Raw genomic sequence first — 22,168 nt, 5'->3', positions numbered from 1 at the left:
AATCCAGCAATTCCAATTTTACAACACATGTTCTAAGAATGATTACTTTAGCATAATTTGCAACAGCAAAGTTTGAAAACAACCTACGTATCTAACCAAAAGAGACTGGAAAAACTCTGGATTTTCTCACTTAAGAAATACTAGGCAAGAGAGATGAACAAACTAAAGCTATGTGTATCAACATAGATAAATCTAAAATCATTACTGAAAAAAAAAAGCAAGCTGCAGAATAAAAACTACAGTATGCTACCTTCAATACAAAATTCATAACCCTATAGGGGCACCCAGCTGGCTCAGTCAGTAGAGCACACAAGTCTTGATCTCAGGGTTGTGAGTTCAAGTCCCATGTTGAATGCAGAGATTACTTAAAAACAAACTCTACGGGCACCTGGCTGGCTCAGTACATACAGCGTGTGACTCTCAATCTCAGGGCAGTGGCCCCTCAATAAGTGCAGACATTACTTTCAAAGATATTTTTAAAATAATAATAAAAATTTTTTTTTAATTTTATAGCCCTATAAAATGAAACTTTTATGGCAAGAGAATACACAAGCATGTAATGAAAATAATAAAACATGAATGAGAAAAATAATCCAATTCAAAGTAATCCCTGGGAAAGAAGGGGTATAGTATACCCCAGGCAGTCTCAAATGAGAAATCTTATTTTTTAAAACAAAAACACACACAAATATGTAATGATTTTAAGATTTATATATCTGAATTGTAAATGTATCGTTATTTGTAGTAATACTTTCAAATTTGTCTGTTTCAAATACTTTATAATAGGAGTATTTTTAAGAAAAACTAAACCAAAATATAGCCAAATGTCAAATCTATTTGAAAAGGAAATTGGCCAGTTTTGAAAAGGAAATTCCCAGCCATCACTGGAGACAGAACCCTTTCTTGTGTACTCCTTATAGCAATAAACACCTTTTGCTCAATGAAAATATCTGATGATTCTAGATGAAATTACATTTCAGGAATAAAGACAGAACTAGCCTAATTCAGAAGAAATCATAAAACAAAAACTGCTTATGACACTATGGTGATGAAAATCACCAAAGATTAATAATATCACACCTGTTTTAGAACTTAACACGGTTGTGACAGAGGTCTTCTAACAAGCCTTTTTTTTTTTTTTTTTTAATGTTTGTTTATTTTTGAGAGAGAGAGCACAAACAGGGAAGGGGTAGAGAGGTGAAGGGGGACAGAGGACCCAAAGTGGCCTCTGCACTGACAGCAGGGAGCTGATGAGGGGCTTGAACTCACGAATCATGAGATCATGACCTGAGCCAGTCAGACACTCAACCGACTGAGCCACCCAGGCGCCGCAGCCTCTCTTTCTTAATAGTGATATCTTCATAGAAAATATGGCCAGAGTGTAAACGAAATACCCAGAGTTATCACAAAAAATAATGATGAAATGTTCTGGAATTAAACAGTGGTGACGGTTATACAACTCTGTGAATATATTAAAACCCACCGAATTGTATACTTTAAAAGAGTGAACATAGGCACAGCTGGGTGGCTCAGTCAGTTAAGCGTCCGACTCTTGATTTTGGCTCGGTCATAATCACACGATTCAGGAGTTCAAATCCCGCAACAGTCTCTGTGCTGACAGTACAAAGCCTGCTTGGGATTCTCTCTCCTTCTCTCTCTGTCCCTCCCCCACTATCTCTCTCCCTCCTTCTCACTCTCTCTCTCACTCTCAAAATAAATAAACGTAAAGAAAAGAGTGACTATTATGACATATGAACTATGTCTCAAGAAAGCTGTTTTTAAAATTAAAAAAGCAAAAAAACAGTGATGATTCATTTACAGTGGCATTCCAACATTCCAACAAAGCTCCTTTTTTTCCATTTACTGCAATTACCGTAAGTTCCATAAAACCAAAAACTCTTATTTATCTTTGGAAAGAGCACACTATAAATAAAGCAACACAAAATCTACTTTCCAGCCTAAAAATCTAACTTTCTCACAATGTCATAAACAAAATCTGTGATAGAACTACACATTTTTAAGCATATTTTGAGCTGAAAATCTACATTTTCCTTTAGTGGCAGAATGCTCTGGTGAGAAATCAGGTTGCCAATTACTTCTGACAACTACATTTTTCTGAAAAGAAGGCTCTACACCTCCCCCCAAAACTACCTCTACTCAAGTAAATTATAAGGGATGGCTCCTATCATCCATAAGGAAATAGAAACATTTCCTTACCTCTACAGAATACTCAAAGCTTCAGAACTAAAGCAGAATCTCATCTACCAAGATAGGCATTCACATATCAAGAAAACAGAAAGCAGGTGGCAGACCTGTGGGGATGTTGGGGCCTTAGAGCCTAAGTGGTAACTTCCTGTTTTCATAACTCAGTGGAAAGGAACAAGGGTTTGACCTAAGGCTCAAAGTTAGACACAAACCTGTTCTTCTTCTGTAAAGGGTACAAGAGCCAACGGAGGCAGGGGCTCCTCCTGTAGGATAGGCAGAAATTCTTTATCCAGAAGGTCTGAAGGTATCTGTATGACCAAACACATGACCATGAAATTAATGCTATCCCTCCAATTAACAAAAATTATAAAAAAAGAAAAAATACTCTTCTGTTTATCTCTTGGTGATTGTTACAAATATGGAATAAAGCTTATTCAACCACAATTACCTCCAGTAGTACTTACATATTCTGAGAAGGTTAAATATTAATAACCCCAGTCCCTTTCCTCTTCCTCCCATCAGACCACCGCTTTAGATTTGATATACAGCATTAACTCTGGCATTCCAGAGTGCACAGTGGAAGGGTAAATATCGTCACATTTAACTCAAGGCACAAGGCAGTAAAGAGTTTCATAAGCAATTTTATCTGTCCTCAGCAGCCATCATTAAAATGTGACATCCCCAACCCATTAATAAAAGCAAAAACAAAGTATATTGTTAAAACAGAAAATATTATCTCTCACTAGTCAGATAGTTAAGTGTACTTTACACTGTTTGGGTTTTGACCATTTATAGGAAACACAAATGTGGTAACATATTTTAAGATGTTCTCTCTGCTAAAAATCGTACATTTAACACAAGAAGGGAAAAAAAGCAGCAACTCCTCTTCTCACTCGTAACTTCTAACTGAAAAGAGGTACAATAAAGACAAGAAATTCCTCCTTTCTCAGACATCAAACTGGGATAGAAATGGGACATGAATGAGACATTGAGAGGAAATCAGACAAAGTATTAAGTGCTGAATATTCTGTTTCCATGAAGTTTTCTATTCCTATAATGAAATCTTAGGTCTTCAGTAAAAAACACGGGCTCCTTACACTTAGAAGATTCTCTGTCAATTACTACAGGTTTCAAAGCAGGAAAAAAGAGAAAAACCATGAGTCCATCATCTATCAATGTATCACTGTACATACCCTGAAATCTCATTCCTAATTCTGAAGTCTCTCCTTTTTCCTTACCTTGTTATCTTTAAGGAAAAGTGCTAACATTTCTTCTCTACCATAACGATAGTCTGCTAACTTATACTTCGGCAAAGCTGGAGAAAGAGGAGGGGACGTGATACTCCCACCACTGGACAGAGCTCGGAGCCTAGGAGAGACATAAAATACAAAAAAGAAGGGTCAAATATTCTGGCACCAAGGACTTTTGTTTTTATGTGCTATAAAAAGGTTCACTTTAGGTCTTTAAAAGAACAGAACGAAATCCCATTATCTCAAGATTTTAGCTTTCATATAACCATTGTCACAACACGTTGAGAGCAGTTCACTGAGAAACAGAAAACCATGTGGTAATTCCCTAACTTAAAGAGGTATCATGATATATCCCTGAGAAATCTGGAGTGAAAAGGTGACACTGTTTCAAACTTGTAATATCTTAAGCAGGCTTCACACCCAGCACAGAGCCCAATGTGGAGCTTACATTCTTTTTTTTTTAGTGTCTGTATTTATTTTTGAGACAGAGGGAGACAGACCATTGGGGGGGGGGGGGGGGGAGGCGCAGAGAGAGGGAGACAGAGGGAGACAAAATCTGAAACAGGCTCCAGGCTGTCAGCACACAGTCCTACGCGGGGCTCGAACTCTCAACCACGAGATCATGACCTGAGCCGAAGTCAGATGCTCATCCAACTGAGCCATCCAGGCGCCCCCCAATGTGGAGCTTAAACTCACCACCCTGAGATCAAGACCTGAGCTGAGATCAAGAGTTGGACACTCAACCAACTGAGCCAGGCAGGTACCCCTTGAAATGATAAAGGTAACCTGATTAAAGTAAGGGGCACCTGGCTGGCTCAGTCAGAGGAACATGCGACTCTTGATCTTGGAGCTGTGAACTCGACCCCTACGTTGGGTATGGACATTACCTAAAAATAAAATCTTTTTAAAAAAGAAGTGAAATATCACCTTCTACCTGTTAGATTAATAAGAATTAATAAATCTGACAATACCAATTAATAAATCTGGAGTATCAGTTGCTAGTAAGTATGAAAACCAGTGGAAATTCTCAAGTAGTAACTGTGGGATTGTAATGGAACAACCACTTCAAAGAATAATCTGCTAATGTTTAATAAAATATTTAGCAAAGTATACTACACGAAAGAAAAAGCAAAACACAGAAGGTTAGGAGCGCCTGGGTGGCTTAGTCAGTTGAGCATCCAACTGCTGATCTCGGCTCAGGTCATGATCTCACGGTATGTGGGACTGAGCCTCACACTGGGCTCCGCACTGGAAGTGTGACCCTGCTTGAGATTCTTGCTCTCTCTCAAAATAAATAAATAAACTTAAAAAAAAAAACAACAACACAGCTTACAAAAAAGAGATACACGTAAACCTGTAAATAAGTTTATACTGTTTAAGAACCATACAAAATGTAGCAAAAGTATAGACACAAACATGAACTGACAAATATAAAACTCAACATAAGATTCTATGTGCAAAGAAAAAGACAGCATCAAGGGAGTTTTAATTATACCTGCAATGTTTTATTTTCTTAGCTTGGCACTGGGTACATGGATATTTGCTACAATTTATACTTTTATATGCCTGTAATATTTCATGATTCATTTTTAATAAAAGCAATCAATGATCAATGTAGAGAAATTCAAAATGCAGTGAAGAATGAAAATACAAAAAAAAGAAAAATTTAACCCATATTTACTGTTAGGCAGAAAAAATATATAACCCTAAAAGGAATGGAACTGGGGAAAGGGGAATATTTTTTTAATTTTATAAGATGCTTTTATTTTAAAAAGGTGGGGGAACCTCAGCAAAAAATGGCAAGAGTAAGATCCCACTGCAGCACTGTGTCAAAGAGCAAGTGGCAAAACTATCAGCAGCAACTCATTGCCTGGGGGCCGCCTGAAGTTCTATAAAGTAGTAAGTACCAAGGGTAAAAGGGGCCAGTGTACTTTAGCCTAAATGAAAATTCAACAGAAGCATTAAAATACATCCCCAAATTGCTAACTTCATTCACATTAGCAAAAAAGAAGAGAATAATCTACACAGTAAAAAAAAAAAAAAGAAATCAGAGCATTGTAATACCAAAAAAGGTGGGGGGGGGGGGAGGAATGTATTAGTAAATTCAATGGTAGAGTCTTTTCTCAATGTTTCTATCTTCTCTTTTGCACTTACTTTTTTTTTAACATTCATGGGCAATTTTGAACATTTATAAAAGCCAAGAATTACAGAACAAACTCTCATGTACCACTCACCCAGCCCTCAGCTCAATAACCCATGGCCAACCCTGCTCCTTCCACCACCCCATCTAACCCTTCTTTAATACCGTTTTGAAGGAAATGATACACTTTCAAAGATTTTTTGAAGGGAATTATTTTCAAGATTTTTTGAGGAAATTTTTGAAGGGAAGTTATTTCATTTGTAAATACTTCAGAATGTTGTAAAAGATAAGGATTTTTTTTTCTAGTCTGGATTTTGCTGATCTTACTCCGGTGATATAGGTTTACCATGTTTCACTGTTCTCTGCATTTCCTGTACACTGGTGACTGCAAGTGAAGAGTACTTCGACGTGGCGGTGTGTAATGCCATCAGGAGGCAGTCCCTGGTTTTATGGGTCTAGCAATCCCTGAACCAATGCCTGCATAGGTCCCTAAATTCACTAAGGTTACAAAGTGATTTTATTTTATCATTCTTTATTAGCGGGAGTATTTCTACAAGGAGAAACTTCTCTCTTAACACTATTTGGTGTTGTTACTCAGTAGGAAATAGGTTGTTCCTATAAGAACTCATGTTGTTCTTATAGGAAAGTTAGAAAAAAAGCCTTCTTAGTTTTCAAAATAAGGACTTAGTTCACTAGCATTCTCCAATGGTAACAAATTATTTTTTATTAAAGTATTTCAATTCAATGCAGTTCACAATGTCCAAATTGTCTTATCCTTTTTTGCTTTTTAAGTAGGTTCCCCACCCAAGGTGGGGCTTGGGCTCCCAACCCCGAGATCAAGAGTCGTATGCTCCACCAACTGAGCCAGTCAGGCGCCCCTCAAATTGTCTCCTCTTTGACCGTGGGAGATTCTTCAGGTTGGCTCCTAATTCTGACACAACCATAGCAGTCTTTAACAGCTTCTTTTCTATCTGCTGTGTCAAAATGTTCCCGGCACAGCTTATTATTTCTTGCCTCAGCCCTAGAATCAACCACTTCTCCACGGAGCCTGATTCTCTTTGGTACATATTAAGAGCACAATTTAGGGGCCAAGAGTACTCACTGCTACTAGGTTGGTCTTTTGTTTTCTTTCCGATTATTCTTGGACTTTGAGGTCATTTAGTCCAACTCCTGTAAGACAGGTTGGAACAACCAGGAAAGACAACATGCCCACAAAGAAGTGATCCAACCTCTGTTGAAGGACCTTCCAGGAAACTGCTTTCCATCAAATTCATGTAAAGCTGGATTCTTTCCTGACGAAGTGGAATTAATACCCACTCAGAGCTGAGGCTGGGAATTTTACATACGCACTACCTCATTTCATTTCATTTCAGCTCTGCAACAACCCCAGTAACAAACAAGGGTTACACAACTTGCCCACACAGACAGAGCAAAGATGCAAACATAGGTTTTCATGACTAAAACGATCAAAATCCTTCCAGCAATACATCTCAAAATTTTATTTAAATAGCCAGGGTTTATTCTGCCACACGTTAATTTTAAAATATATGTATTTTATTAGAAATTATTTTAACGTATCTTTCTTATACTGAGCCGATGTGCTCGCCAATAGTTTCTACCACTAGAGGGCATATCTAGGTGCTCTTTCAAGTGAAAATCATTCCCAAAGTGGCAAATAGTCACAATGCCTCAAGAGACTTTCCTTCTCATGGCCCAACATCCCTAATTTGTTCATCAGCTCCTGACAAGTGGCTTCAAATCCACTCACCACCCCAGTTCCCTTCCAGTGGATCCCCATCACCCATGCCCAAGAGCTCCTCCAGTGTCCAGGACTGAATACTTCTTATAGGCACCACATTTATTAAGAGTAACGTAACCAGAGCGCATTCTCAAGAGATTCCTCCAGCTACTGTGAAGAGAACAGCCAAACAAATGGAGAGTAGTTCAAACAAAGATGGTGGCCTGAATAAGGATAATTGTGCTCTACTTAATAATCGACAAATCCTATTCCAAGTCCCTCTTCACCTACAGATATTTGGAAAAGCTAACTCATACCTGGGTAATAAATATCCCTAAAACCCCACCAGTGATCTTTAACCTCTCTTGGATCTTGCTCCATACAAGCCTCTCTTCTAGAAATTTAATCCCTATTTGCTTTCCCCTTAGTCTCAAAGTATACCTAAAAGTGATGTGTTTAGGGGCCCCTGGGTGGCTCAGTCAGTTGAGTGTCCGACTTCAGCTCAGGTCATGATCTCATGGTTCATGAGTTCGAGCCCCAAGTCAGGCTCACTGCAGTCAGTGTAGAGTCCGCTTCAGATCTGCCGTCCCCCTCTCTGTGTCCCTCCCCCACTCACGCGGTCTCAAAAATAAACATTAAAAAAAAAAGTTGGGGCTCCTGAGTGCCTCAGTCACTTAAGTGTCCAACTTCAGCTCAGGTGATGATCTTGCAGTTCACGAGTTCAAGTCCTGTGTTAGGCTCTGTGCTGACAGTCAGAGCCTGGAGCCTCCTTCAGATTCTGTGTCCCCCTCTCTCTCTACCCATCTCCCACTTGCACTCTCTCTCTCAAAAATAAAAATTTAAAAAAAAAAGTCCCCTCGCTCTCTGCCTTCCCTTGCTTGCACTCTCTCTCTCAAAAATAAATTTTAAAAAAATTTTCTGTAAAATACAATTGTTAGGGGTGCCTGGGTGGCTCAGTCGGCTAAGCATACGACTTCAGCTCAGGTCATGATCTCATAGTCCATGAGTTCGAGCCCTGCGTCAGGCTCTGTGCTGACAGCTCAGAGCCTGGAGCCTGCTTCAGATTGTGTCTCCCTCTCTCTCTGCCCCTCCCCTGCTCATGCTCTGTCACTGTCTCAAAAATAAATAAAAACATTAAAAAAAATTTTTTAGTAAAATTTTTTAAAATTTAAAGCTGGAAATAATTTTTAAAAATAAAAAATAAGTAACAGTGATTTGTTTAAAACCCCTTTAATGCAGCATCCCCCCTAGCTATGCACCACTGCATGCACCCCCAAACTATGCACCACATTCCCCCAGTTATGCACCTCTTCCATTCAGAAATATCCCCAACAACCCCAATTACGGGTCACTTCAAAACCCAGAGCAATCTGGATTCTCCCCTTCAATTCCACTACTCCAGTAGAGTTCACAAATAACATCACCAAATCCAAGGGACAATTTCCTATCTTTGACATCATCTTCCTGGCCACACTGAGATCTGTTTAACACAAGAGGCCCACTTCTATTGTAAGTAGTAGTAACTAACAGGTAGCAGTAGCAGGGCCTCCTAAAACCCATGATACCCCCAAAATCTTCACTTATTATTGTCCCAAATCCTAATGTCAGCTTATGAAAGCAATGTGAAGTGTCAATATAGATGTGTGAAGTCAAAAAACATTTCTGGGTAAGCTCCTGATTCTCAACTCTGGCCCTGACCTCTCCCCTAGAGAACAAGGCTTTCATGTACAATCACTTACAGCCTCTCCACTTTAGCCCCAAACCCTACTCATCAGCTTATTCATTCCAACCCCCTTCATCACCGTATTCCCAAAGGCAGATAAGGACACCACCATCTAAACCACTGGATTACCAGTCAGGGAATCACGCTTTACTCATTCTACCACTGCCCATACCTAATTACCAGATCCTACCAGTTTTAAATCCTACATCTTGGGGTGCCTGGGTGGCTCAGTTGGTTAAGCATCCAACTTCAGCTCAGGTCACGATCCCACAGTCCACAAGTTCAAGCCCTGCGTCAAGCTCTGTGCTGACAGGTCAGAGCCTGGAGCCTGCTTTGGATTCTGTCTCCCTCTCTGTCTCTCAAAAACAAATAAACATTAAATCCTAAATCTCTCAAGCCATCCCATGGATCAACTAACCCATTATTGTCCACACTTTCATTTCTTACCTGGACTGCTACAACAGCATCCTAACTGATGTACCCAGTCATCTTCCATCTCCCACAGAACTATACGTATATTCCCAATGCAAACCTGAATAAAATGTCCCCTGATTAACAACTGTTGACTGACACACGATGATCAAATAAAACCCAGAGCTTCTGAACACAGAAGGGCTGCCTCCAAACTCATCTCTCCCACACTTCACACTATAATAAACACAATGTCTCAGAGTTCCTCTCTCAAACTTGCTGTTTCTTGCCCCCTTGTCTTTACACATGCCTTTTCTGCTATCAGGAATGTATTTCCAAACCATTTTCACTTGGGCTCCTAGGAGGAGAGGTTAAGTGGAAGGAAGGGAAAAAAGAGTCGAGTCAGAATGAGGAGGATGAGGGGTTGGAAAGAGAATTGTAGAGGGAAAGGAAGAGAGGTCGAAATCCTTAAGACCTTGGCTAGACAAAAGTACCTGCTCAACCTTCACGGATCTAACTGGCTACTGGAAGAAAAAAACTAACAAATGGTCATACAAATACACATACAGCTATCGAAGGATTCTGGAGAAAAACTTGACCCAAGTTATATCTTAAGATTATTCTGGATGCTGTAGGGAGAACCGTAAGAAGAATGAAAGCCCAACAACATCAGGCCACTGCTGCAATGGTTTATGTCAGAGATGGTGGTGGCTTATACTGGGGTGATGGCAATAAACAGAAATGAACAGATTTCAAGAGGTATGTTGGAGACGAAATTGACACAACACTGTGATGAACTAGATGTAGAGATACAGAAGAAGTAAAAGAAACCGAATATCCAGAAAACTCCAAGACTTCCGGCTTGAGCAAATGGGCACACAGTAGTATTTAAGATTAAAAGAAATAAGTAATCCAAAAGTAGGTACCATGTCCTTTCATGTTTGTTGCGTCAGCACCTAATCCAAGGCACAGAATATAGGAGGCAGGTGAGAAATGTTTTCTAAACAAATCTTAACATTCTCTTCTAAAATACACCCCTGGGTAACATCGAATTACTACCCCTTCAGACTGCATAGATGTCTTTTACTCTTTTTGAAAACTGGGATGATTACTGCATCCCATCCTCCAGAATTTCGCTCATCCCCCACAAAGATGATGGCTAATAACCCAGCAACCTTAGGTTTCCCTTCTTTGCCTCCATTTCTCCCCACCCCCTTGAGACTTGAATGCCTTCATCCAACATTTACTAAGTGCCTATGTCCAGTAAGCTAGGCTAAACATGTGCTTACCAAAACTGAGAAATACAGTGCCGTTCTTCTGTTCTCTTCTGAGTAAGGAAAACACATAGAAACACAACACAAAGTCGTAACTATTTCAACACAGTTATAAACAAAGTGCTTTAGGGGAAACAAATACCTCACTTTCTTGCAAGGAAACACTTGGGAAAACTTCCTTAAGACCATGTAATGAGATACAAGAAAACCTAAAGGCAATTCCTTGGCTCCTTCCCCATAAAGACGACTAACTATCTGCAATCATTCCCCCTATGATAAATTCCTTAATCATCTACATTTATCTATTTTCAATCCAATATATGTATTTATATATATAAACATGTATATATATATAAATATATATTTATATATATATAAAACAAGTATAATGAATTTGCGTTTTTTTTAAAATGTCTTTAAGTATACATAACAAAATTTTGAAAAAAAAAAAAAAAAGAAGAAGAAGAAGAAAAATGGGAGGAAGCAAACCAAATGTTAGCGATGGTTCTTTGGATGGCAGGATTAAGGATAACTTGGATCTTTTCTTTTTCTTTTTGTACTACTGTTTCCTCCAAGGTTTTCTGGAACAAGCGTGAATTACCTTGTTACTGAAACTAACAAAAAATTTCAAAAAACCTAAACCTACCAGATTTAAAACCAAAAAAAATTGTTTTTCTTAAGGTAGTACTTAGTGTTTGGTCAAGGGTAAAGCAAACAGGCAGGGGATGGGAACTAAACTAACACAACCTTTCTGGTGGTCAATCTGTCCGTACATCATCCAAAGCCTTAAAAATGAAACTGATTTAATAACTCTACTTCCAGGGAATTATTCCAAAATAAATAAGCAGCAACACAAACAAAACTGTTGAAGGCTGTATACGCATATTTATAATAGAAAAACATTAAAAACAACTTTACTTTCCAACAATTCATTCACTCATTTAACAAATATTTATTGTGTACCTATTACTTGCAAGCACTGGAGATACAGCAGTGAACAAAGTATACAAAAATTGAGACCAAAGTACTTGCCCTCAGTGGAGCTCACAGTCTAGTGGGAGCTGGAGAATGGAATATAAATAATAAAGAGAATAAGTGAATAAAATGTTTACCATGTTCTATTTGGATATAGGTCATGAAGAAAAAAATAAGCAGAGAAGATAGGGAATAAGAGGAAGACATTATATACAGACAGTCAGGAGAGGTCTAAGGTGGCAACATCTGAGTAAAAACAATGGTTTTATTCCTAAAAACAATGTGCTCCTCCATTAAATCTATCACACCCTTTTGAATTGCTTTGGTGATTATATAATACATACCTTTATCCCAAATACAGAGATAAGCTAAGACCTAATGACTCCACAGACCTACCTTAACAAGTCCATGTATACAGTCACCCGTAGTCTGTCTCCACCACAACTGTCAACACTCTCCATCGTCACTACTATCCCAAGTACATCTCTTCATTTTCTCCGTCTTTCATTGAATATTTATATTTTACATCGTAATAAAAATTATGATCTTAGGAAATAAAGTATAACTAAATGTTTCTGTATGGTTCAGAGTTACACACTGACTGAATGCAATCACTCTAAACTTTGATTCTAAAGTATTCTGGACCCAGCTCCTTGCCTCAAGTTTCACAACAAATGTAATGCTACATGCAGAAAAGCACAGTAGCAGCTTCTATTTATACTGCAGCTTTCTAGTTCAGAGTTACCAGAGTTCCTTAAGGTTCTCATATATTCCCTTTGCCAAAAGGAATTTTCTTTTTTTTTTTTTTTTAATGTTTATTTACTTTTGAGACAGAGCATGAGCAGGGGAGGGGCAGAGAGAGAGGGAGACACAGAATCCAAAGCAGCTCCAGGCTCTGAGCTGTCAGCACAGAGCCTGACGCGGGGCTCAAACTCACAGACCGTGAGATCATGACCTGAGCCGAAGTCGGACGCTCAACCGACTGAGCCACCCAGGCACCCCAGCCAAAAGGAATTTTCATAGCTGGTAAAACAAAAAAAGGCAGTGTGCCTACTTAGACCCCCACTCCTCAGTTTATATGCATTTCATATGACTAAGGGAAGGCTCCTAGGCTCTAATAATGATGCCTGAAGGGTGACAATTAGGTAAAGCTACTGTTTAAGCAGGAGACTGGTAACTGTCTTCTACTAAAGTTACTTCAATTCAAATTTGGTATAAAGCACTGGGCTGATCAAACAAAACACCATCAAACATGACTTCTGAGCATCACTGAAAAAATGTGTACCATGCTGTTGATGGACTGGGTCACTGACTGATGGACTGACACACTGAAATGACTTTGGGAACCCATGATTTAGGGCAGGGGCCAGAAAACTTTTCTCTGTAGAAGGCCAGAGAGTAAATAAACTTTTTGAGTCAGATGGCCCCTCTTGTAACCACTCAACCTTGCCACTGTAGTATGAAAACAGCCTGATAATATGGAAACAAACAGGTGTATCTGTGTTCCAATAAAATTTTATTCAAAAAAACTTTATTTATACTTCCACGGGCCATAGTCTGTCAACCCATGGTATACAGCATCCAGCTAAATGTGTACTGACTCTAGAACATCTCCAGTAGTTTTTTTCTTTTGTTTAGGCTAAATTCCTGGTGTTGTCTCTTTTTCTTAATAGATGATGGGACAGAGGGGGTAGGGAACAACTTCCTTAAATTAGCTGACAATTTTAATCATGTTTTTACAATGAAAGAAACACGTGTAAATACAAAAGAGAAGCAGTTACAAATTCTAGATAAAGGCAGAAGAGTCACACACAAAATGGTTTACAAAATGAGCTATATGGATTTAAATCCACCATATAAAGGAAGTTAATAAAATGTGAATAAAGATGTAACTATGAGAATGTTCATCAAAAATATTTTGTAATAATGGAAAACTGAGAACGGCCTATGTATGCTACATCTACAAGTCTAGTTAAATAAACGATGGTACATCATACAATGCAACCATTTAAGATGATAGAAAACATTTATTGAAAAAAAAGATACTTTTGATGTGGTTATTTTTTAAAAGCAGGTTACAAAGTTGAATGTACAGTATGATCCCATTTTCGTGAAAATAAATGTACACACACACAAATAAGCATACACAGAACCACCTGGAGAGATAAATCTATTTACAGTGGTTATCATGGATGGTAAAATTGTATCTTCCTCTGGCTTACTTGTAATTTCTAATTTCTTTAGCAACATATTGATTCAATAATAAAAAACTTATTTTTTAAATATAAACTAAAAACTAAAACAGGTACAGCATTACTTAGGTCAACATTTCCAAAATAAATTATCAAAGTATAGAACTTGCATCAGTTCTTAGAATTTCAAGTAGAGATTTCTCCTCGGTCTCCAAATGCTAACTAAAAGGGCCGAGAAAATTTAGGAATTACATATAAAAAGAAATGCATAAAATAAGTTAATATGTGTCCTCAAATAGGGAGTTACGACAGAAGTCTGCATCACTTTTCAAACCACCATCACCTAAACAATCAAGAATATTTAAAACACTATTCCAGTTTATCTACTATATACTGCCTCTGGTTCAAGGTTTGAAAAGAAAAAGCAACTATTCATGCCACTGACGAGAGGATCTTCAATCACCAACACTGGGGGGAAAGGAAGAAGAGGGGGAAAAAGTCACACTACAATGTGATGGATCTCAAAATTCCATAAGAATTCCATATTCAGGGTCCAAACACATCTGTAAGAGACTCAAAGGTCAATTAATTGTTATTATGGCAAATGCTATCCCAATCTTAGATGGGCTACAGTTAATAACCAGTATCATTCTGGACCACCTGCCTAGCCCATCAATAAAAAAATTCAAACAGTAATTCAATAAAAGTATGTTTTCAAAGAAGTCTAGGAGTAGCACTTACAAAACAGTATTGTAGCAGAAAACATACAGATAAAAAGATTACAATTATATGTAAACTTTTGTATGTACCTAGACAAGGGCTGAAACAAAAAGCAAGTAATTTGCTAGGGTGGTGGGACCGCAGGGAGTCCATTATCATTACAAAACCAGACCAAGAAAAGTTCATTATTACCTAACCAGACCAAGAAAAGTTTTTCAAGTATAGAATGCAGTCATTGACCAAACAGAATTTGTTCCTAGACAAGCTACACTGTTTTCAACTAGGCACATAAATCAAAATCTCAAAAACATGTACATTTATAAACCACCCAACATCTGTAAAAATGCCTTACTACTGTGCTAGGAGTACATCCAATATCAAGCAGGATGAGATTCTGAAAACTCACCATTCAGGCCCAAAGTTCAGTGTCTGCGTTTCCGCTGCCATTATTTTCCGTATTTTTACAATAGATTTTTATATGTGGAGAAACCTGTTAAAGAGAAAAATATCTCCATACAGTTAGTCAAGAGCAAATGCAGAATTCCAGCCCAGAAAGTCTAGCTAGGGTGTTTTATTCATTCCCGGGCAGCTATCAGAATGGGTTTTAATCCGTGTTTACAACAATCTAGCAGGCAATGTGAAATTAACAAATCTACCTCACATTTCAATTCACATCTTCTTATGTGGGAAAAGGAGACGCGGTATTAAGATGAAGCCCATGAGATGGGTGGATGCAGACCACACAGGGCACCAGGGACCAAATTAAGGACTTTCTCCTTCAGCCACTGAACCATAGGGAGTGAATGAAAGGTAACAGATTTACATTTTAATTTATATTACTCCCTTGCAATGACTCTCCCATAACCAACCATGAGCTATATTCAAGATTCTTAAAATAAGCACCCCCCCTTTCCTATCTCACAGCTTCCACTACAACTCTCCCCCACTTTCTGCTTAGCACTTTACACGCTAGTGATTATTTTAAAACACTGTCTTGAACCATCAATTTCATGAGTGACCTTTCAAAAGCCATTTTAAAATATCAGAGCTTAAAGTGAAGTCAAACAGGGAAAGCCAAATGCTGTAGGGTACTTCTTGTCTATGGAATCTAAAAGTGCCCATGAGTACTCAGAGAAACCAAGAGTGAGTGGTGGTCACCAGGAGCTGGGCGGTGGGGGAAACGGGGAGATATCTGGTCAAAGGGTACAAAGTTCTAGTTACAACATTAACAAGTTCTGGGGACCTAATGCACAGCAAGGTGACTATAGCTAATAATACCATATTATATACTTGAAAGTTACGAAGAGATTAGACCTTAAATTTTCTCACTACAAAAAAGAAATAGCCATTACGTGCTGGAATGAGGTGTTAGCTTGATGCAATGGTGGTAATCATTTTGCAATATATAAATGTATCAAATCAACACACTATATACTTTAAACTTACACAATGCTATATGTCAACTACATCTCAAATATGGGGCGGGGGGGGGTGGAGGATATCAGAGCTTAAAAATGGAAAATACTGTAAACATTGTCAATATACTGTAAATATCTCCAAGATAAATTCACATCACCCTGACTTTTGTTTATGTTTAGAAGATCTAAAAAAAAGTTAACTGGAAAAATATGCCTCAGGACACCTGTTGGTAGAGCATTCAACTTTGATCTTGGAGTTATAGGTTCAAGTCCCATGTTGAGTGAAAGATGGCTTAAAAATATTAACCAGAAATTGGTCAAAAATGCAAAAAAGGCAAAGTAAAAGTACGTTAATGTCTATAATCAGCTATTAATTTATCTGCCCTGTGGGGAAAAAATAAAAGGAAAGAAAAAAAGGGAAGAAGCTCAGTGGGTGGGGGAAAAAAATAAAATTAAAAAAAAAATAGGGGCATCTGGATGGCTCAGTCAACTGAGCAGCCGACTCTTGATTTTGGCTCAGGTCATGATCTCACGCTTCATGAGAACCTGCTTGAGATTCTCTCTCTCTGTCCCTCCTCCTACTTGTGCGCGCTCTCAAATTAACATTTAAAAAATAAAAACAATAAATAAATAATAACTTATCTGCCCCCCTCCTGGAAGGTATTTCCAGCCCGATTTCAACCCTGAGGGTTCCAAGATGTCCACATTCTAACTTAATTTAACCCTGTTCCCTGCTACCTGACCAGGCAAGCTTATACATCAGACTTAAGCTGAGGTCAACTTAGAGCCCACCCCACCTCTTAAGCAACTAGTGATTCAAGAATACAATACATAAGGGGTAACTGAGTGGCTTAGTCAGTTAAGCGACCAACTCTTGATTTTGGCTCAGACCATGATCTCACAGGTTCCTGAGATCAAGCCCCAAGTCAAGCTCTACACTGACAGCACAGAGCCTTCTTGGGATTCTCCTCTCTCTCTCTCTCTCTCTCTCTCTCTGCCCCCTCCTGCTCACCTCGCACGCACTCTCTCTCTCAAAAAGTAAACAAACTTTAAAAAAAAATTGTTTTTTAATGTAAAATAAGGGGCTCCTCGGTGGCTCAGTTAGGCGTCCAACTCCTGATTTCAGTTAAGGTCATGATCCCGAGGTTGTGGGATGGAGACCCACATCGGGCTCCGTGCTGACACTCTCTCCCTCTCTCTCTCTCTACCTCTCTCTCTCTCTACCTCTCCCCCTCTCCCCCTCTCCCACCATCCTTCTTTCCCTCTCCCTTAAAAGAAACATTTATTTTTAATGTAAAATAAAAAGGGGTGCCTGGGTGATGCAGTAAGTCAAGCACCTGATTCTTGATGTGCTGATGGCACAGAGCCTGTGTGGGATTCTGTCTCTCCTTGTCAGCCTCTTCCCCACTTGTGCACTCTCTCTAAATAAGTAAATAAATAAATAAACTAAAAAAAATTTTTTTTTTTTTTTTTTTAATGTAAGAGAGCTCATGATCTGAGCCAAAATCAAGAGCTGGTCACTTAACCGACTGAGCCACCCAGGCGCCCCTCGCAGACCACTGAAGGGAAAAAAATGTAAAATACAAATTTTAAGTAATTAAAAAACTCTAGCAGAGTTTACTTCACAGGATGATTTCTTCCTTAGTAATACATAAAATAAAGAATCTCCCAACTGATACATGTTAGATTCCATTAGATTCCATTCCAACTGAAATGACTTGTCAAGGTTATGATGACCAGACCCCAAGTAAGGTGCCCACTGTAAATTAATACAGATATGCTGCTTACAAATCATCCCTGTGACCATACTTGGCATAAATCAATCAGTGTGCCTTTAAAAACTATGTGGACCTATTTGACTAATAAACAGACATGCAGAGACTACATCAACTATAAGACTTTACTGTAATAAAAAACATCTTGAAGGAGTGTTTTTACTACCATTTTAAACCCCATCCAGCCAATTGTTTTATACTCAAATCCCTGGGGCACCTTGACCACCAGAAAATAGCTCTTAATTTATAAAGCAAGTCAAGATTTGAACCAGACCGGGGGAATGCAAGCTGGTGCAGCCACTCTGGAAAACAGGATGGAGCTTCCTCAAAAAACCAAAAATAGAACTACCCTACGACCCAGCAATTGCACTACTAGGCATTTATCCACAGGATACAGGTGTGCTGTTTTGAAGGGACCCCCATGTTTATAGCAGCACTATCAACAATAGCCAAAGTATGGAAAGAGCCCAAATGTCCATCGATGGATGAATGGATAAAGAAGATGTGGTGTATATACATATATGCATATATATATATGTGTGTGTGTGTGTATATATATATGTGTGTATATATATATGTGTGTGTGTGTGTATATATATATGTGTGTATATATATATGTGTGTGTGTGTGTATACATATATATATATATATATGTATACACACACACACACATATACACACATACACAGTGGAGTATAACTCGGCAATCAAAAAGAATGAAACCTTGCCACTGGCAACTACATGGGTGGAACTGGAGGGTATTATGCTAAGTGAGAATAGTCAGTCAAAGAAAAACAAATATCATATGACTTCATTCATATGAGGACTTTAAGAGACAAAACAGATGAACATAAGGGAAGGGAAGCAAAAATAATATAAAAACAGGGAGGGGGACAAAACAGAAGAGACTCATAAATATGGAGAACAAACTGAGGGTTACCGGGGGGGGGGGGGGGGGGTGTGTGTGGGAGGAAGGATGGGCTAAATGGGTAAGGGGCATTAAGGAATCTACTCGGGAAGTCATTGTTACACAATATGCTAATTTGGATGTAAATTTTAAAAATAAGTTAAATTTAAAAAAAAGAACAAATAGGGGCGTCTGGGTGGCTCACTCGGTTGGGCGTCTGACTTCGGCTCAGGTCATGATCTCATGGTTCATGAGTTCGACCCCACATGGGGCTCTGTGCTGACAGCTCAGAGCCTGGAGCCTGCTTCGGTTTCTGTGTCTCCCTCTCTCTCTGCCCTCCCCTGCTTGTGCTCTGTGTCTCTCTTTCTCTCTCTCTAAAAAATAAATAAACATTAAAAAAAATTTTTTAATAAAAAAATTAAAATTAAAGAATAAAAAAAAAAAGATTTGAACCAGGCTGAATTTATAAGGCAAATGACTCTCAATTAAAAACTGAATTATTTGACAGCTATGCAAATTTTAAAATCATTTAGAGATTTAAATCCCCCCCCCCCCTTAAATTACTACCTTAAGGCCACACAGGTCTTGGAAGCACAAAACTCCAAGGATACCATCACAGCAAAGGATGCAAATGGAGGCCCTGGAGTTGAACGCATAACCTGTATAACTGCCGGGAGCAGTCTTGAATTCCAAGACAAAACCCAGGAGCAGGCAAGGAAATCCTGTTCCAGTCCCCTTTATCATTCTACCTACAAACCTTTCAGGTAGTGCCCAACTACCATACTACACAAACATTAAAAGCTTAGTTTCTTTAACGCCCTGAGCTGGAAACCTAATTACCAATTTATAACATGGTTTCCATACAAAGATTACTTGCCAATGTAAAGATTTCTGAAGAATTCTTAAGAACCTAAGAATAATCATCCAAGTGATTTAATTATCAGCTAAAGAGATCTACATTACTCAGAATGATACTGTACTCAGGCTCTCTTTTATGAATTGAAGCAGGAAATCTAAGAGCCATGTCTGCTGAAGAAATCTCATTTAAATTCTTACAGTACTGGGGCGCCTGGGTGGCACAGTCGGTTAAGCGTCCGACTTCAGCCAGGTCACGATCTCGCGGTCCGGGAGCTCGAGCCCCGCGTCAGGCTCTGGGCTGATGGCTCAGAGCCTGGAGCCTGTTTCCGATTCTGTGTCTCCCTCTCTCTCTGCCCCTCCCCCGTTCATGCTCTGTCTCTCTCTGTCCCAAAAATAAATAAACGTTGAAAAACAAACAAAAAAAATTTTTTTTAAATAAAAAAAATAAATTCTTACAGTACTGTAATCTCTAATTCAAGTCCCCACCTCAAATTGCTCCTTCCAAAATCCATTTAAATGAGCTCAGTCCTAATTTTTTATGTATCTAACAGAGAGACTCTCTTACCCAATGCCCCTGAATTATATATTAGAATGGAAACTGAGCCTATTTCTCAACTGTCCTTTCTAAGATGCAGTGAGGTACTGAAATGACACAGGTTTCGCCGTGAGCTAAATGTTGTCAATGCAAAGCTCCAGGCTTGTGATCCTTAGAAAACAGCTCTGAATTTTTAGAGCAAGTCAAGATTTGGACCAGACTCTGGATGCTGTGCTCCCACCATGTTCTTCTGTCTCTCTAGACTGCGTTTTCTTGAAACTATCCCCTCTTCTTTCCTCCATGACCAGCGCTGTACTGGTACTGCTTTCCTATCTTCATTTCCTTCCTATTTAGCTGCCATTCCCCCAAAGTTTCTAACTTCCCTGAGCATACCCATGGTTTATTTAACTACAAACTGTATAGGTATTGCCTTGAACCTTCTGTTGTCTACAGCGGTGTTCTCTACTAGCACTTAGGGTAGAACTCTACTAAATCACAGCAGTAACAAGGAACACAGGGTGGGGGGGGGGGGGGTGACTGTAAAAAGAGCAATAAAAACTTCTCCCACAAATTTCCAAACTGCTTCCCTTGGGAAGGGTCCCAGCCCTGCTGTGAATAACAGATTTTTTTTTTCACCCATGACCTATATGGCATTTCCAGCTGCCTGCTCCTCCTATATATCTACCTCAACAATAGATCAAGATACCATTTTTTTTCACAGTCCAATAGTCAGCCAGACTCAAAAACCCAGAATCATCTGCAGCTCCTTCTTCCTCATTGCCTGTCTCAAATTCAATCAGTTCCTCCTTCAAGATTCTTCTTGCATTCTCCTCTCATTATAATTAAACCTTTGTTAACTCATGTTTGGATTATTACAATAAAGTTTCCAACTTGCTTCCCTGAATCACCCTCTAACTACTGACATCTAACAACATCAATCTTCCTAAAGCACAACTCTGGTCATGCCTACCCCTCTGTAAAACAGTCAATTAAACCTACCATGTAGGGTCAAAACTGGTATTTCAGGTCACCACCAACCTGATAATCTATACCCCTCTCCTCAACTCAACCTCCTATGGTTTCACCTCCAAACTCAAGGCCAAATGAGAACTTTCTATTCTCCACTGCATTGTCCTTCTGTGCTTCTCTGTTCATGCCATTCCTTTGCCCCAGAAGGACTGCCTTGCTCTACCTCCCTTACAACGGCCTGCATAAAACCAAGGATCCATTCAAGTATCTACTCCATTTCCTAAGTAGAAGCAGCACTGCTCTCTCTGGAAAGGAAAATGTAAACATAAGATGCAGAAATGGGGGCACCTGGGTGGCTCAGTTGGTTAAGCATCTGACTCTTGGTACCAGCTCATATAATGATCTCACAGTCGTAGGATCGCCTGGTGTCAAGTCTCTGCACTGCGCGTGGAGCCTACTTGGGATTCTCCCCCTCCCTCCCTGCCCCTCTGCCACTCACGCACTCTCTCAAAAATAAATTAACTCAAAAAAAACAAAAAAAGATGCAGAAATGGAATGGAACCTATAGGATTCAATACTGAGATGGCAGTGCTTTTTGAATCAGTATATATAACTTGAAAGCAAAAAGAAAATGGAAAAGAAAACTTAGGAGCAAAGACTTATAGTTTTGATCAAAATGAATGCACCTAAGGAAACACCCCAAAAGACCATTAATATGGACCTTGAACTCTAGTGTAGAGTCAAGATGGGGATGAGAAAACAGATTTGGAAGTAAATCTCCACAACTGCAACCAAAATTGAATGAAACTATCCCAAAGCAGAAATCAAACAGGAACAAGCTCAAGGGAAAGAACAAAGCCCAGCAAACACCATGCGGGAGGATGCTGGCAGGAAGAGAAAGACTGCGCAGTTAAAAATCTCTAACACTAACCTTTCACCCTATCATGGACCCTCACTTTCTCCACATTCACTGTATCTATAACAGAATGGAGAAAGAGCCAGGATCTTTGGGGAAGATTATCCATTTGTTCAATAAGGCTAAAAACTAAAATGAAGATTGGTAAAATAGTGCCCATAT

At 39.0% G+C, this 22,168-nt stretch overlaps 1 protein-coding gene across 7 annotated transcripts in view; it reads right to left on the bottom strand.

The window, feature by feature from the left end:
• GIGYF2 (GRB10 interacting GYF protein 2) overlaps nucleotides 1-22,168 on the bottom strand; it is a 144,587-nt gene that overhangs the window by 98,479 nt on the left and 23,940 nt on the right. For 6 of the 7 annotated variants that reach the window (XM_015073274.3, XM_053215966.1, XM_027047533.2 and 3 more), the window contains 3 exons: nucleotides 15,035-15,118; nucleotides 3,444-3,573; nucleotides 2,418-2,513 (listed from right to left, as the gene is read on the bottom strand). In XM_015073274.3, coding sequence (XP_014928760.2) covers nucleotides 2,418-2,513; nucleotides 3,444-3,573; nucleotides 15,035-15,075 — 267 coding nt within the window. In that variant the 5' untranslated portion in view covers nucleotides 15,076-15,118. Of the gene's footprint in view, nucleotides 1-2,417; nucleotides 2,514-3,443; nucleotides 3,574-15,034; nucleotides 15,119-22,168 lie in introns of those variants that run through there. The other variant, XM_053215967.1, reaches the window with a different exon arrangement.

Source organism: Acinonyx jubatus, chromosome C1, assembly GCF_027475565.1.
Source record: "Acinonyx jubatus isolate Ajub_Pintada_27869175 chromosome C1, VMU_Ajub_asm_v1.0, whole genome shotgun sequence".
In the NCBI taxonomy this organism is placed as follows: domain Eukaryota; kingdom Metazoa; phylum Chordata; class Mammalia; order Carnivora; family Felidae; genus Acinonyx; species Acinonyx jubatus.
The sequence above is the reverse complement of the archived record's forward strand: the minus strand, read 5'-3'. Positions and strand labels throughout refer to the sequence as shown.